The sequence below is a fragment of the Cibotium barometz genome, chromosome 19 (genome assembly GCF_041138505.1).
Source record: "Cibotium barometz isolate CiBa-2024 chromosome 19, ASM4113850v1, whole genome shotgun sequence".
In the NCBI taxonomy this organism is placed as follows: Eukaryota; Viridiplantae; Streptophyta; class Polypodiopsida; order Cyatheales; family Cibotiaceae; genus Cibotium; species Cibotium barometz.
Genome location: NC_141064.1, coordinates 16,862,291 through 16,877,008, shown reverse-complemented (window position 1 = coordinate 16,877,008; position 14,718 = coordinate 16,862,291). Strand labels below are relative to the sequence as shown.

The 14,718-nt window shown below is 41.5% G+C and overlaps 1 protein-coding gene across 3 annotated transcripts in view; it reads left to right on the top strand.

The window, feature by feature from the left end:
* The first annotated feature begins 340 nt into the window (after nt 1–340).
* LOC147628278 (protein EMBRYO SAC DEVELOPMENT ARREST 30-like) overlaps nt 341–14,718 on the top strand; it is a 39,855-nt gene continuing 25,477 nt past the window's right edge. For 2 of the 3 annotated variants that reach the window (XM_086813352.1, XM_086813351.1), the window contains exons 1-2: nt 341–772; nt 1,817–1,901. In XM_086813352.1, the coding sequence (XP_086669478.1) occupies nt 608–772; nt 1,817–1,901 (250 nt within the window). In that variant the 5' untranslated portion in view covers nt 341–607. The remainder of the gene's footprint in view (nt 773–1,816; nt 1,902–14,718) is intronic. The other variant, XM_086813353.1, reaches the window with a different exon arrangement.

Below are 14,718 nucleotides of genomic sequence, written 5' to 3'. Positions count from 1 at the left end.
TTCTTTTTCTTCGATAGCCTGGATTCTTAGGGCCACCCAATTGAGACATGTGCTCATTGTGTGTGTGCCCAAGGGCCTTTACATGTCTCAATTGGGTGGTCTCATTATGTGCTCGTTGTGTGTGTGCCCAAGGGTGCGTGTGAAGACTTGTGAATAAGAATTTCCATCCTTTTTATTAAGACCCAACTCCAAGATACTCTTCAAATTCTACATCTCCATGTAAAGGCTTAAAGCTGTAAAGTTGTTTTTGGAAATAAATAAATATATATAACTATTGTTCCCCCTCCCCCCCCCCCCCCCCCCCCCCCCAAAAAAAAAGAATTTCCATCCTTTTTCGCCTACAAAGTGTGTTACATTATTACCTAAGGCGTTGATTTCCTCTTGCACTCAAAACCCCTTCACTCCAAAAACCAGAAATCCCGTCATCATAAATTACAATCGCAAAGCATTCTTTTTTGAATTAACTGCAAGTTTTCTTCTGTTTCCCTCCACATCTCGCGTAAGATCACCCGCTCTCTTGTTTAAACTCTGTGGTTACTGCTAACCGATGGCAAATGTGACATTCATCTGAGGCTTCTCAACTCTCAGATGTATTGCAGCAGCAATTATGGTGCTCAAGTCCAAGATCAAGTGGGTGGCACTTATAGGGCTGGCTCTCTCTGCCCTCTCTCTCGCAACCCACTTCCTGCTTGCTCGTTTCTTTGCCAGAAACGAGGTCCAAATAAGCAAACCCGAGATGCAAGCTATTGTGGGGTGGTCCAACACCTTTGAGGTAGATCAGATCCCGTCTTGAAGCTTCTAAAACATTTTCTGCTTCCTTTGATTTTCTTTGCTAACTTCTTTTTTTTCGTGAATAGTTGCTAACAGTAGATATATTTATATGTACGTATCTGTGTTTATATATGTAAATATAAACACATACATATATATGTGTGCGTGTGTGTATGTATGTATACGTGTGTGTAGTGTATACATAGTACATACACACACATGTGCACATACATGGGCTTTGTGGAAGATCTACCATGCACAATGTCAGCTGATTTTCTGCCATGAGGAGATCATATGCTTCACTTTTTTTAGGAGGTCTCTTTACCTCTCACTCCGAGATTCTTTTGACCTCGGAGATCTTTCCTTTCAACAGTTGGAGGTGTTTTCCTACTGTTTTTGATATCGGAGTAGTAGTTGTCCCACCTTGGGACAACTATGAATGTACCATACATTCCTTAATGAAGCAGCGGTTTCACAAAAAAACATAAAAAGTATGTATACAGACACAAATATATGTATACTATGTACGCATCTATGTAATGGACACACACACGTGTATGTATGTGTGGACACACATACATATACACACATGTATGTATATGTGTGTGTGTGTGTATGTATGTATGTAAATCTATGCCCACATATATATACACGTGTAGCGCACATATACATATACATACTATATATACGTATACATACATATATATAGTATGTATATGTGTGTGCATGTACACACATACATATACACATGTATGTGTATGTATGTGTGTGCATGCACGTATACATACACACAATATATATGTATATATACTTATATATAGTGGGTGTATATGCACGTGCAGACATAGTGTGTATGTGTGTGTGTGTGTATGCATGTGTGTTTATGGTAGCATCACCTTGTCTTGCACCATCATTATTTTTCTTTTATTGATATGGATTTTTTTCCCATCATTAAAGTAAAATTTTATGTTTTTTGAAACCAATGAGGTGGGATTTATTTATCCTGCAACCATTTGAAGCAGGTTTTGTGTGTTGGTTTCTGCAGGATCTGAACTATGGAAAGGTCTGGAGTAGGGTAAAAACCTTGCAGCATCTCCGTCCTTACTCTGCCCCAAGAGGGGCCTATCCTGGTGATTTTTTAAAATTACTTTTTGTTTTTGTATGGAATTTATCCATGAATAGGGTTACATTAGTCGTACCTAGCGAGGGTTGGGTTTAGCAAAAGAATCAGCCCATGCTGTGAGCCTTAACCTGTAAAGGGATAAAAGAGGCTGTGTCTATAATTAACCCAAAGCATAGATTAATGTAAGTTAAAGCGACAAATAGATTCGGCGCACACAGTAGCAATTGATACAAGTTAGTCCAAGGACTCCTGTTATTCAAGATTTCAGCAACTAAATGAATTCTGTTCATAGACAACTCAGTGTGAAAACTAGTTTTCAGCGGGTCTAGTAGAATTGTTTGTAAATAATTCAGCTTTATTAAGTTTAGTGATATACAATACGTTAGGTTGAGAGAATCAAAAATTCCATTAACAGTCTCTTTCCTCTCCTCCTCTTCTCTATGTATTTCCAATCTTATGTTTGAAAATGCTTTCAAGAACCACACTTCCATTAGTGCAAACCTAACACTGGTATCACAATAGGTTTATCCTTGCATATCAGAGTAAGGACTTGTCATTGTTCTGTTAAATTTAGATGAGATGTTTTAAAAGTTTCAGAATCACAATATAAGGTGTCTAAGGAGCCTTCAACACAACCAATAAGCTGCCTAGAAGATCTAGCGTTTGAAGGAAAGCCATTAATAGTTGAGCACACACTAGAAAGATGCAATTTCCGGTCAAGAAAGCAAAAATCAAATTATATCCATTTCATTGGCTGGGACACGTGTGCGGTTACACCAATTTTTGTCCAGCTATGTTGTTCAGTAGTTTGGGGTGTCCAACAAAGGACCCACTAGGCAGATTTTTCTCCACCCATACCCTCTCAGGTTAGTTCATATGGGAGCAAAACAGTTCGTGAAGAAGCTGCTACAAAAGCTATTTTCATCACCATCAGCATGATCGGTCCCAATGCCAAATAGAAGACTTGAAAGTATACCTAATTGAGGAGTGGATGATAAATGCAAAGCGTCAACAATTTCACTCCACCCTCCTTTTCCAAGATAAAAAGGGGATTTCTGTAGTCTTCCATTGATTCCAGCTCTATGTCATTCACTAGCACTTACACAAATGGACCTTACACTTGGTATCACAGCTTGGGGTTTTCAAAAATTTTGTTTTCTAGCCATTTTTTTAGTGTCGGTTGCCAGGTTAGGAGCACATTTTGATAGCAAATTATGGAGCTGCGGGCATCCCTTCTGCAAGAGCTTCAGCCTTGGAGGGAACAAGACGTTGGACAATACTCTTTGCTAGAGCTGATGAGCAAAGTGACTGAGTTCCACATCACATGGAGGAACAGCAGCAAGAGGATATGCAGCAGCAACACTTTGTCGTCCGAGGATTGATCCCAGTTTTATCGGTGTCTCCCATGAAATTGAAATTTGAGCCAAAATGCACAACAATGTTCTCAGGCTCGGAGATTGTGACTGATACCACCTATGGGGTCCACATTTGAGGTGGCACAGGAGGCATAAACGGCCAGAACATTCCCCTCTCAGGATTGCTCTTAACCTTCCAGTTCTTCCAATTCTTCTTCCATGAACTTGGGTTTGATCTCGGTTTGACACCCACCAGTGGGTGCAATAAACTATATATAACACACCCAAAAAAATAATAATCTAGTTCGTTTGTCTTACAAACAAAGTGTTAAGCAGCCCATGCATCTAATGAATGATCTCCCCATCTCATGATCAGGAAGAAAAGGGTCCTTGGCGGCATGCATGTAACAAAGCCTCTCACCGTCTGCACATGCGATCTGAACCTCCTTGGAACATTCTTGTCACATGCGGAAGCTCTAGGAGTCTTCTTTCAGCCCTAAACACCATCTTGGAACAACCTGATGCAAAACACAAGCAAGAGAGAGAGAGAGAGAGAGAGAGAGAGAGAGAGAGAGAGTTGAGTTTCAGTATATTCATTTAGTACAAAAAGGTGTACAAGACTTGGCTAGCCGATGGTTGCCCCATCAAAAGGTGTATTTCGGGAGGATGACATTGCATGATAGTAGTCAGAATATCTCAGGATTGGGATAGATCGTACAATACATTTCCTTGTGGGAGCATCGTTAGGACGAGAGTTGTCAGATGTGTGGACGTGTGAATTATTTCACTGTTTCTTCCAGTGGTTTACCTCTAGGGTGGACCATGACATGGGGTGGAGGTGTAGTGTACCAAGACTTAGTTGGGAAGGATTGATAACCATGACTCGGCTTTTAAAAGTCTTAAGGATATTTTACATGGTGTATATCCTAGTGGTATGGGACAGTAGGATCCGTAGCATGTAGAGTTTCTAGGTGTGTCTATTTCCTAACCTTGGGATTGTTACTCTACAGTAGACAGGGTTTGCGCAAGATTTTATAAGGAAATCGGAAGAGTAATTTGAATGGGGTCGCTAGGATTAGGAGGTTGAATCTTTTTACCCAATTTAGTGTTGACTTACATGATTCCTTGAGAGGGAGAATCTTTTATCCAATGTAGTGCTAACTTATATGATTCCTTGAGAGGGCTATGTCGGACCAGTGGGCATATCATTCGGTATTGGTAGTAGGTCCAAGCGGGGAGCTCCATTGATTTAGACTAAGACTCATGGATCATTCCACCTGTTAGGATGGAAGGTAGTTATTATCTTTTTTCGGAATGGGTTGTTGTTCCCCGAGGATGAGTGTCAGATCATGCCGAGATTAGGGGAGAGATCTTATGTAACACTCCTTAAATAGATCATATGTAGATTCGATGGACTTATGTTTTTTTTGATCATCTTCAGTCCGATGGGTTGACAGAGAGGTGGGAATCAAGTTTTGGAGGTTCATGAATGATTCTCTCCAAGTGGGTTAAGGGACTTTGGCTGATTGATTGACTCTCTAAGGTTGAGGAATGACCTACGTAGCTTGTGCTTGACACATCTTGGATTGAGGATTACAATGGGGTCACGACGTGCGACAAATATCCAATCCTAAAGGGTTCTATTGTTGTACAGTGTTGCACTGATGATGAGTCATCTTGTCACCATGCACTACAGTGCAGAGTGCATGTGATGCTTTTTGTATATGGTTTCAGGCGACCATTTTACTCGAAGAGTTACATCCCTATGGTCGAGTTTGCCTATGATACTACTGAGCATATAGTTATGGCAATAGCTAGATTATGTATAGCAAGAGTTAGGTTAAAATCCAAATTTCCTAAGACTTTGATAGCTTGAAGGAGACATAGTTGTGGTGCTTGATAGTTTTAAGAGTCCTTGAGAGGGAGGTATGATGTAACATGACTTAGAACTACTATGCGGAAGCATGCTTAATGATGATTAATGCAAAGCAATAAAGACTAATGCTAATCACATGCTCATGACAGAGAAGTAGAGAGAGACTCTTTATCTAACCTACTCCTACTATATATTACTAAATGAATGAGTAATTACAACGATTGTCATAGATCCAATGTAGATCTAGACTATGAATGCTATGAATGAACTTATGCTTACCGTTCTTCATTGTGCGTTAAACGTTGATTTGGAGATGTACTTGGTTGATCCAAGTTGTTAGGCTTCATGTCCTTGGTCTTGGCTCTGCAATCTCTGTCTTTGAATGATTATTAACAACCTATGATTTGCCTTTATATAAAGTGATAGCAAGTCGTAATCAGGTTGGTTTTCACTTTTTAGGCCATAAATAGTCATCAAAATTGTCATAAAATGTGTTCATATTGTGCCCATAACATGTCCCAACCATTGGTGCATATCTTGGGCACTTATAGGGCCACCAAATTGGTTGCAGACTACCTATATACGATCTCTAACTTTGCTCTTAAGGTGGTTGTAAGGAATAATCATGTTTATGTGGCACTGGAGTAAGGTGTGCACGTGATACTTCCTCTTGCTAAACTTGGAGCTGGGGTGCACATGATGCGCCTTTGCTTCATGCTGTCGATTCGACTGTGGACTTGATCTCCCATATGGTGTCTCCACTTGTATCTCCTCGAGAATTGCGGGAAATGGAAGTTGCTTCTTTGTCTTTGGAAGAAGCTCTATTTGCATGGTAGACTCTATCAAAACCTTAGAAATTGAAGTACTTATCTTCTTCTCCTTGTCAATGGATTTGAAGATAATTGTGGGAACATCGCGAATTGTCACCTCCTCGATGATTATGATGATCTCGAGAACTCGCATGGAACCTAGAACTATTTGTGGCTCTGCATGCTCAAACAATTGCACCTCCTGGTTGACCTCGACTTGCGGATTCGACACGGTTTCTAGTGCCTCTTTGGTATCCCTTTGTTCTTGGTCTTCTATTGCAGTACTCTCGTCCTCTTCCTTGGTCTTTACCACACTTGCTTCCACTAGAGTACTTTAACTCATCATGGCGAAAAACTCTTTTATTTGTTTCCAACACTCTTCTTCACGTCTTTCGTCGTCTTTTCTTCTTTGCCTTGCTTCTTCTTCACGTTGTTCCTTCTTTGCCTTGCTTCTTCTTCATGTTGTTTCTTTCTTTGTCTCTCTTCTTCTTCACGTTGTTCCCTTCTTTGCCTTGCCTCTTCTTCACGCTGTTTGCTTTGGTGATCTCGGTTTTCACATGCTTGCCAGTAAATCTTTTTGTGTTCTTGGGATGCCCGTTTGAACCTTGTCCAATTAGCTTCACTTTGCCTTGTTATAAAAGCCAAAATCTTCACTATGGTTTTCATGAAGAAACACTTGTTGTTTTTTTGCTATAATCAGCTTCAAAACCCTAAACCTAGGCTTCTACATGCATCCTAGACACCCTAGAATCATGCTCTGATACCAATGTAACATGCATTGTGGAAGCGTGTTCATGATTAACGCTAAGCAAAGAAGATTAACGCTAATCCTATGTTTAGCAAAGATACAGAAGAGAAGGAGAGATAGACGTAATCTATTGAATATTGCCACACTTGTTGTTTTTTGCTATAATCAGCTTCAAAACCCTAAATCTAGGCTTTTACATGCATCTTAGACACCCTAGAATCATGCTTTGATACCAATGTAACATGCATTGTGGAAGCGTGTTCATGATTAACGCTAAGTAAAGAAGATTAACGTTAATCCTATGTTTAGCAAAGGCGCAAAAGAGAAGGAGAGATAGACGCAATCTATTGAATATTGCCAGAACATGCTATATATACAATGATCTTGTTGATTCGCAGCTTTATGATACATACCAAAGATTTGTCCTTTGCTTGCAATCTGATAAGAGAAGTTCTTGTTGATCCACCATTGTGTTCTTGTTGCCTTACAGACTTTGATAAATGGATCCTTTTGATCTTTGAATGATGATTCTAATGAATGCGTAATGATCCTATTTATAGGAAAAAGATATAAATTCGTAATCAAGTCGGATTCGCCTATTTTTCATACAAAACATTGTCCAAAAAGTCATATTTTGTGTCCAAAATATGCCCAAAAGGTGTCCCAACCATTGGGCTATGTCTTGGGCACTCCCGGGAGCTTGTAGGGTTGCAAAACCTGCTCTAAATCTGTCCATATATTTGAGAATATCCATGTCTATGAGCATTGGGATCAATGACATCCCTTGCTACTAAGCTTGGAGCATTGGGGTAATCCATACGCCTTTGCTTTGATTTCGTTCCGATCCAATTGAAGACTGCACTTCATATCCATCGGCTCAATCCCCAATCTCTCTGACTTGGTCTTCAAGTTCTCTAGCTCAGTCTCAATATCTTCTAAATCACATGTAGTCTCTTTTTTCTCTCGATAGGATACGGAGAGATTTTCTAGAAGCTCCTCTAAAACTATCGAGACGACCTCATCCTCCTTCACATAGGATTCAGAAAGATCTACTTGCTCTTCGGGTTCAAGTTCGGGTTCGGGTTGTGGTTGTGGTTTTGGTTCCTTTGCCAATGGATACTCTTTCAATACGAGAGAATTCTCTACTCTCTTGGAAATTCTTGTGGCACTAGTCTCGTCGTCCTCTATTTTATTGGGTTCGGTGAGATCCTCAGGCACTGGCGCTTGTAACTTATTAATCTGTTCGGCCTCGGGTGATGACATTTCAAACAATGGTTGGTCCTGTACTTGAATCTTCCCATTTGTGATAGCATCATTTCTCCAGCCTTGGAAGTTCTTCTTCATGTCTTTAATCTTGGGATTTTCCACAACCCTGGGTGATTCTTGTGTTGGCTTTGACATGGGCATTGTCATCTCCTTAGAATCCTTAACCGGTCCACTCTCCTTTCTTTAAGAAATTGTCTCTTGATTCACTTCCGATCTTGGAAGCTCTCCGGTATCCTTGGAAACTTTCTCTTGCTAAGTGTCAACCATTGGTGAATTTTCCTATGCTAGCATCCTTGCTGTCTGTCGGATTTGGATCTTAAGTCGAATTGTGACCAAGTGTCTCTTTGCCTTTTGTCTTTTAGGATCATTGGGCTTTGCTCCATTGTTTGCTAAAAGCTGGATGAATTTAACTGTTGACTTCTTAAATTTTCATAACTCTTGTTGGATAAAGTCTTGAGAAAGTTGTCGTCCATTGCCTCTGAACTCATAATATTGTTTTGTTGTTTTTTCTGTTGTAATCAGTCCAAAAAACCCTAATCCTAGAGTTCTACATGCTTTCTAAACTCCCTAGGATCACGCTATGCTGAAAAAGAATAAAAAGCTAATACAAAAACACAGATTTAACGTAAAAAATGTAAATCCTAATTTTGCATGTAAATCCTAAAAAGCAAATCCTAATCCTAGGATGACCTAAGGTCTGATACCAATGTAACATGGCTACTATGCGGAAGTGTGCATTAATGATGATTAATGTAAAGCAATAAAGATTAATGCTAATCACATGCTCATGACATAGAGAAGTAGAGAGAAAAAGAAGAGAAACTCTTTACCTAACCTACTCTTACTATATATTACTAAATGAATTGAGTAATTACAATGATTGTCATAAATCCAATGTAGATCTAGACTATGAATGCTATGAATGAACTTATGCTTACTGTCTTCCACTGTGCGTTAATGGAAAACGTTGATTTGGAGATGTACTTGGCTGATCTAAATTGTTAGACTGCATGTCCTTGGTCTTGGCTTTACAATCTTTGTCTTTGAAAGATTATGAAATACCCATGATTTGCCTTTATATAGTAAAGTAATAGCAAGTCGTAATCAGGTCGGTTTTCACTTTTTAGGTCATAAAAAGTCATCGAAATTGTCATAAAATGTGTTCATATTGTGTCTATAATGTCCCAACCATTGGTACATGTCTTGGGCACTTCGGGCACCTGTAGGGCCACCGAATTTGTTCCAAACTGTCCATATATGACCTCTAACGTTGCCCTTAAGGTAGCTATAAGGAATAATCATGTCTATGTGGCATCGGATTAAGGTGTGCATGTAGCATATGATATCCCCTATGTACGAGGATTTACGAGATCTTGAAAAGGATGGGTATTATGTCGCAGCTAGCAAATAGTTGCCTCAACGAATGCAGGTTTCCAATTCCATGAGGAGTTGGAGGATTGAAGGATGGTTTATGTTCTTCAAGGACTTGAGAAGGTTCTACTTTTTTTTTTTGTCTTGTTTCCATGGTCATATGCTAGAGGAACAATAGCTTTAGTGGAGGTGGTTCCTTGATATAAGGCTATGTGGATTTGATAGATAGGTATAAACTTGATTTCAAAGACAATTGATGCTAGTAGTTAGATTCTCCTTCATTTATTTCCAAGTGTGGAAATGTTCTAAGTGGAAAGGAATGTCACGTACCTAGCACTAACCCTTGGGGTTAGGGACTAATTCAACAAGGTTAGGGGAGTCCTCGGATTAGGAAAAGTAGGCGGATTTAGGTGACTAAGGTTGAGATTTAATAAATCCAAGGTTAGGGGAGTCTTGGGATTAGGAAAAGTAGGCGGATTTAGGTGACTAAGGTTGAGATTTAATAAATCCAAGGTTATTGGCTATTTGTGATTGGACTGTTATTTATAGCAATAAGCACTATGTAAGTGAGTCTTGGGTTATTATTGATTCATTATGGTCTAGACCTTGACTAAGAGACTTACTCTTGCCATGGACATGGTGGATCACGGGTAGTCTTTTCGAGGGTCCTTGTGGGTGGGCATTGACACCAGGGCTGATTGGCATGGATCTATGGGAGTGGAACCTTAGCCCTTGGCTCGAGGTGGTTTGCGGACGCGAACCTACGATTGGGTGGTGAGCTTGCTTGCACTTTTCTTTGTTTGTACTAATCTTGTTTATGCATGTGGATTAGGTGATCCGTGGGAGGAGTCCCTTACATTCAAGGAAAGACAACTTAGTAATAACTTGATCCTTGAGTAAAAAATTAAGTGGAAAGATAAGGTAGAGGAGGGCTTGATTTGGGAGATAGTTGCTAGTATACATCATAAGGTCCTCGGTTTTCTTGCTTAAACAGATTTTGTTTCCAAGAGTGGAAACATCCGAGGAGGGAAGTATGCTATGTACTTGGAACCAATCCTCGGATTAGCGGGCCTAATCCAGTAGGAGTAAGGGACCTTGGGATTAGGAGATAGCATGCAAATGCAGAGGGCAAAGGTTCATAATTAGTAAAAGTAGGATATTGGCTATCTATAGTAAGTTAGCTATTTATAGTGGCACTTATCACTTTATAAGTGATGCCTTGGGTTATTATTGGGTAGTCAGTCGTGCGGTGCACTTCTGATGGGTCTTTGCTTGGACTAGAGTTTTTACTCTTGTTGTGGACATGGTAGATTCCAAATAGTCTTGTAGGGCCCTTGTGGGCATGCACTAGTGGTATGGGATGCCAGTGTTGGTTGGCATGTATTTGTGTATTGGAGCCTTAGTCCCTAGCTCGGGGTGGTTGAAGTATTCATCGTACAGTTGGGTGGTGAGCTTGACTATACCCCTTTTATTTGGTTTTCTCCAATCTTGTTTTGGACTGTGTTTAGTTGATCTCGTTTAGACAGGCGTGGAAGGCCTCTTACCTTGGCGCAAAGAGCCAAGTTGTTGACGCCGGGAGAATCAAGGGCGGTTGGGGAGCAACGGGCATGAGGTGAAAGAGGAGGAGGAAGAGAGGAAGGGTGGGAAGGCTTGTAAGACATCATCATCCCCTTGCTGTTGGCTTCCTTTGTGGTGTCCTATTTTAGCCTTTAGGGCTGACCATGTTAGCTAGAGAGGCTAGTCACCCCTCACATCATATTTCCACTTTTTTCCTATTTTATGGAGTCATTAGGTTTTATTCCTAGTCGTGAGGAGCTGGTCGGTGGCCCCTATTTGGGCATATATATAGCCGGGCCTTCCCTCCCTCACATTCATTGCTTTGTGCCTCTTGCATGCCTTAGCGCCTTTGCATATTGGCTTGTTGCAGTCCCTCACATATGAGGTCATCTTCCCCTCTTGCTCGGGACTTGTACTAGCATGTGTTTCTTGTTTGGTGATATTGAGAGCAAGTATATACCTGTGTTTCTCTCCATCTCTCTCTCTCTCTCTCTCACTCTCTATGGTGTGTTCCCACTTTCCCATCTTCCGTTGTGCATTCCTTCATGGTATCAGAGCACCGGTGACTTGTAGCATTAGTTGCTCCCTCCTCTTTCTTGCGGTTTTCTTTCTCAGATTTGCTGCTGCTGCCTCTTCTAGGTGCTTCACTGTTGCAATTTTGTGGTCGATCTTCATTAGCTTCTGTCACTAGGACTCATGTAGTGTTGTTGGCCTGCTCTGTGCAGGGCAGCAGTAGTGTATTTGTTGCGTTTTTTCTCCTAGAGGCTCGTTTGCTGATGTTAGTTGGTTGATCTGAGGCTTGGTGGTACCTTCCAAGATCTGCGTTTTCAGATTCTACCTTATCTACTGCCCCTTTCACTTCTGCGATTTCAGATTTGCAGCCCTGTTTTGCTGCGTTTTCTGGACTGTTCCTATTAGTAGCTCTACCTTCACCTAGGCTTCATCATTTGGATCCGAAGGTACCTTCTCTTCATCGTTTTTTCCTCATCTAAGGTGTGGAAGCTGGCCGGCCTGTATTTTCAGGTTTGTAGCCTCTATGTTGGCTGTGTTTTCTTCTCTAATTGACACATATCACTTGCAGAGGGGGTTTTGTGTGGATTGTGGCTTTGGTGACAGGTTGGTACCTGAGGAGGTCATTGAATTTTCTGATTTCAGTCAGCATTTTTCTGATTTTGGAGCATCTATACCTGCATCTTGTTCTTGGCCTACACAGCTACCTGGTTTCTTCATGTTCCTTGCCTTCTGTTGGCGGTTTAGTGCTGTTTTTTTTGCTGGACAGTAGTGTTTTGGCTGTGTTTTGCTTCCCAAAGGAGTTTTCTACACCCAGAGGGACCCATCTCCAGCTACTTCACTTGAGGATCAGTTTCGGGAGCTGTTTTGTACCTATGGAGACTTTCTGCAATTGGAGTTTGCAGATTTTGCAGGAGAGTAGTTCTTTCTTGATGAGAGTAGTGATCTTTTTAGAGATCTTGAGCAGAGTCTATTTTGTCCAAGCCTGTGTTCTTTGCAGTGTTTGCAGAGAAAGGAGGGTGTTTTGCCTCTGAGGTGTGATCCTTACAAAGGGATCATTTGTTTGTTGTTGATTCTTGGGATTTGATTCTACTTATGGAAGAGTTTTTTGCTATCAGTGATGCTTTTGAGGACTTTGTTACCACTGCAATTTATATTCTTGCTTCCCTTTCTCATTGTGAGGAGTCTTCCTCTGCCTTTCTTTGTGATGCTTTGAAGAATGCCCCTCCCTCTGCTAGTCCTGCATTTGGTTTGATGCGGTGTGCAGGGTTGTTTTGGAGGATGGACTTTCAGACCCGGTGGGATGCTTTGGATCTGTGGTTGCTAGCCGTGCTTGGGGCACAATGGTACTTCCAGAGTTTTTTGGGTTTGGATCAAAATCAGGTTGGGCTTGTACCAGTTTGACGACATCATTTTTCAGAGGGGGATGTGGAGTCCTTTCATTTGGCGATGCCCACCTCAGTGGAGTGTGCTTATGTACAGCATTGGGCAACTCATGGTACGGAGTTTGAGCAGATGGACCCCATCTTTTCGACAGATTCTTTACATCTTGCGATGTTGACCTTTCCAGAGGATGCTTCTTTTGAGTGTTTGGCAACTCTTGTTATTACAAAGATTGAGAAGATGGACTCAGAGTGTTCCAATGAGGAGCAGCTTGCTTCTCCCAAGCTTGATTATCTACAGGATCTGATCTTGGTTGGTTATGAGGTTTTTCAGACCTTCTCCAGGTTGGAAACATGACATTCGACTTCGGGGAGTGTTCTTAGACTTGGGAGTGAAACCATTATTTGGAGCAGCATGAAGCAGCTTGCATGTTTGTTTTCTTCTAGAGGAGCGGTGTACCTGGTAGCTTGTTTTGTTGCTTTTGTAGTTGAGTTATTGAGGAGATTGCTTGTGGAGCTTTTCTAGTACTTGTTGTTGCAGTCTTTCATCTTTGATTGAGGACGGTGTCTCTGGCTTCTTGGAGTTCACTCAGCATCCGGTGTTGTGCGGGGGTGTTAGACTTCATCCCACTTTTTCCCTATTTTATGGAGTCATTAGGCTTTATTCCTAGTTGTGAGGAGTTGGTTTGCTGTCCCTATTTGGGCATATATATAGCTGGGCCTTCCCTCTTTCACATTCATTGCTTTGTGCCTCTTGCATGCGTTAGTGCCTCTGCCTATTGGCTTGTTGCAGTCCCTCACATACGAGGTTATCTTCCCCTCTTGCTTGGGACTTGTACTAGCATGTGTCTCTTGTTTGGTGATATTAAGAGCAGGTATATACTTGCGTTTCTCTCCATCTCTCTCTCTCTCACTCTCTCTCGTGTGTTTCCACTTTTCCATCTTCCGCTGACATTCCTTCAAGGCTTGGGGTACAAGAAAGAGGGAACTCAACAACTCTATTTGAATGGGCTTGGCAAAGAGTACAAGCTATTCAAGACCTCCATTGTAGTCAGAGAGAATATTCCTAACTTTCGGGACTTGGTGTCTATATGCTGATCATAGAAGAAAAGTCTCTAGGTGATAACTCTTCACAAAGAAAGAACACATCAGAAGAGATTTTCTACTCTAATTCAAGTAGAGGTAATATACTGATCATAGAAAATTCTCTAAGTGAGAACTCTTCACACAAAGAAAGAACACATCAGAATAGGCCTTCTACTCTAATTCAGGTAGAGGTAGAGATAGACTAGAGGTAGAGGTCGTGGTCAAGGCCAAGGTGGTGGCCGACAAGGAAATTGGAATTTTGGACAATAACAGTTCAATGATTCGTAGCACAGCAGCAATCATACACAGGTGGAAGAGGCCAGTCTAGAGGTAGGGGGAACCAAAGAGGTTGAGGTGGTTGGCAAAGAAATTAGAGTGCAAATAGCATGGTTAGGCCGGCCAATCTCTCACACACTTGGTTGGGGAGAGGGAGGGGCTTGACCACTTGTCTCCTCCTTTTCAGGAGGTCTCAAGGCAGATTTGGGGGTGGGAGGACGTCCTTTGTAGGCCTAACATCAAGGACAAGCTTTGGCCAGGTGCCCCATCTGTATGCAGATGAAGCACTGTCCAAGGAGGCTTGAATAATCAACCCGTTGCATAATAGGATTGCCCTCAAGGCTGGGAGTGCAATGAATTGAGGTAGAGCCTCCGGAGAGGTTATGCAAATCCGAATGGTGGGTATCCCTAATGCCGGACTACCACAGAAGCGGCAAACCCTAATGTGCAGGAAATGGGGACAAAAAATAGGAGAGAGAGAGAGAGAGAGAGAGAGAGAGAGAGAGAGAGAGAGAGAGAGAGAGAGAGGTGGGAGGGCAACGCGATACTGAATGTATTAGAGTGGTAAGGTTATGTGTACACAACCAC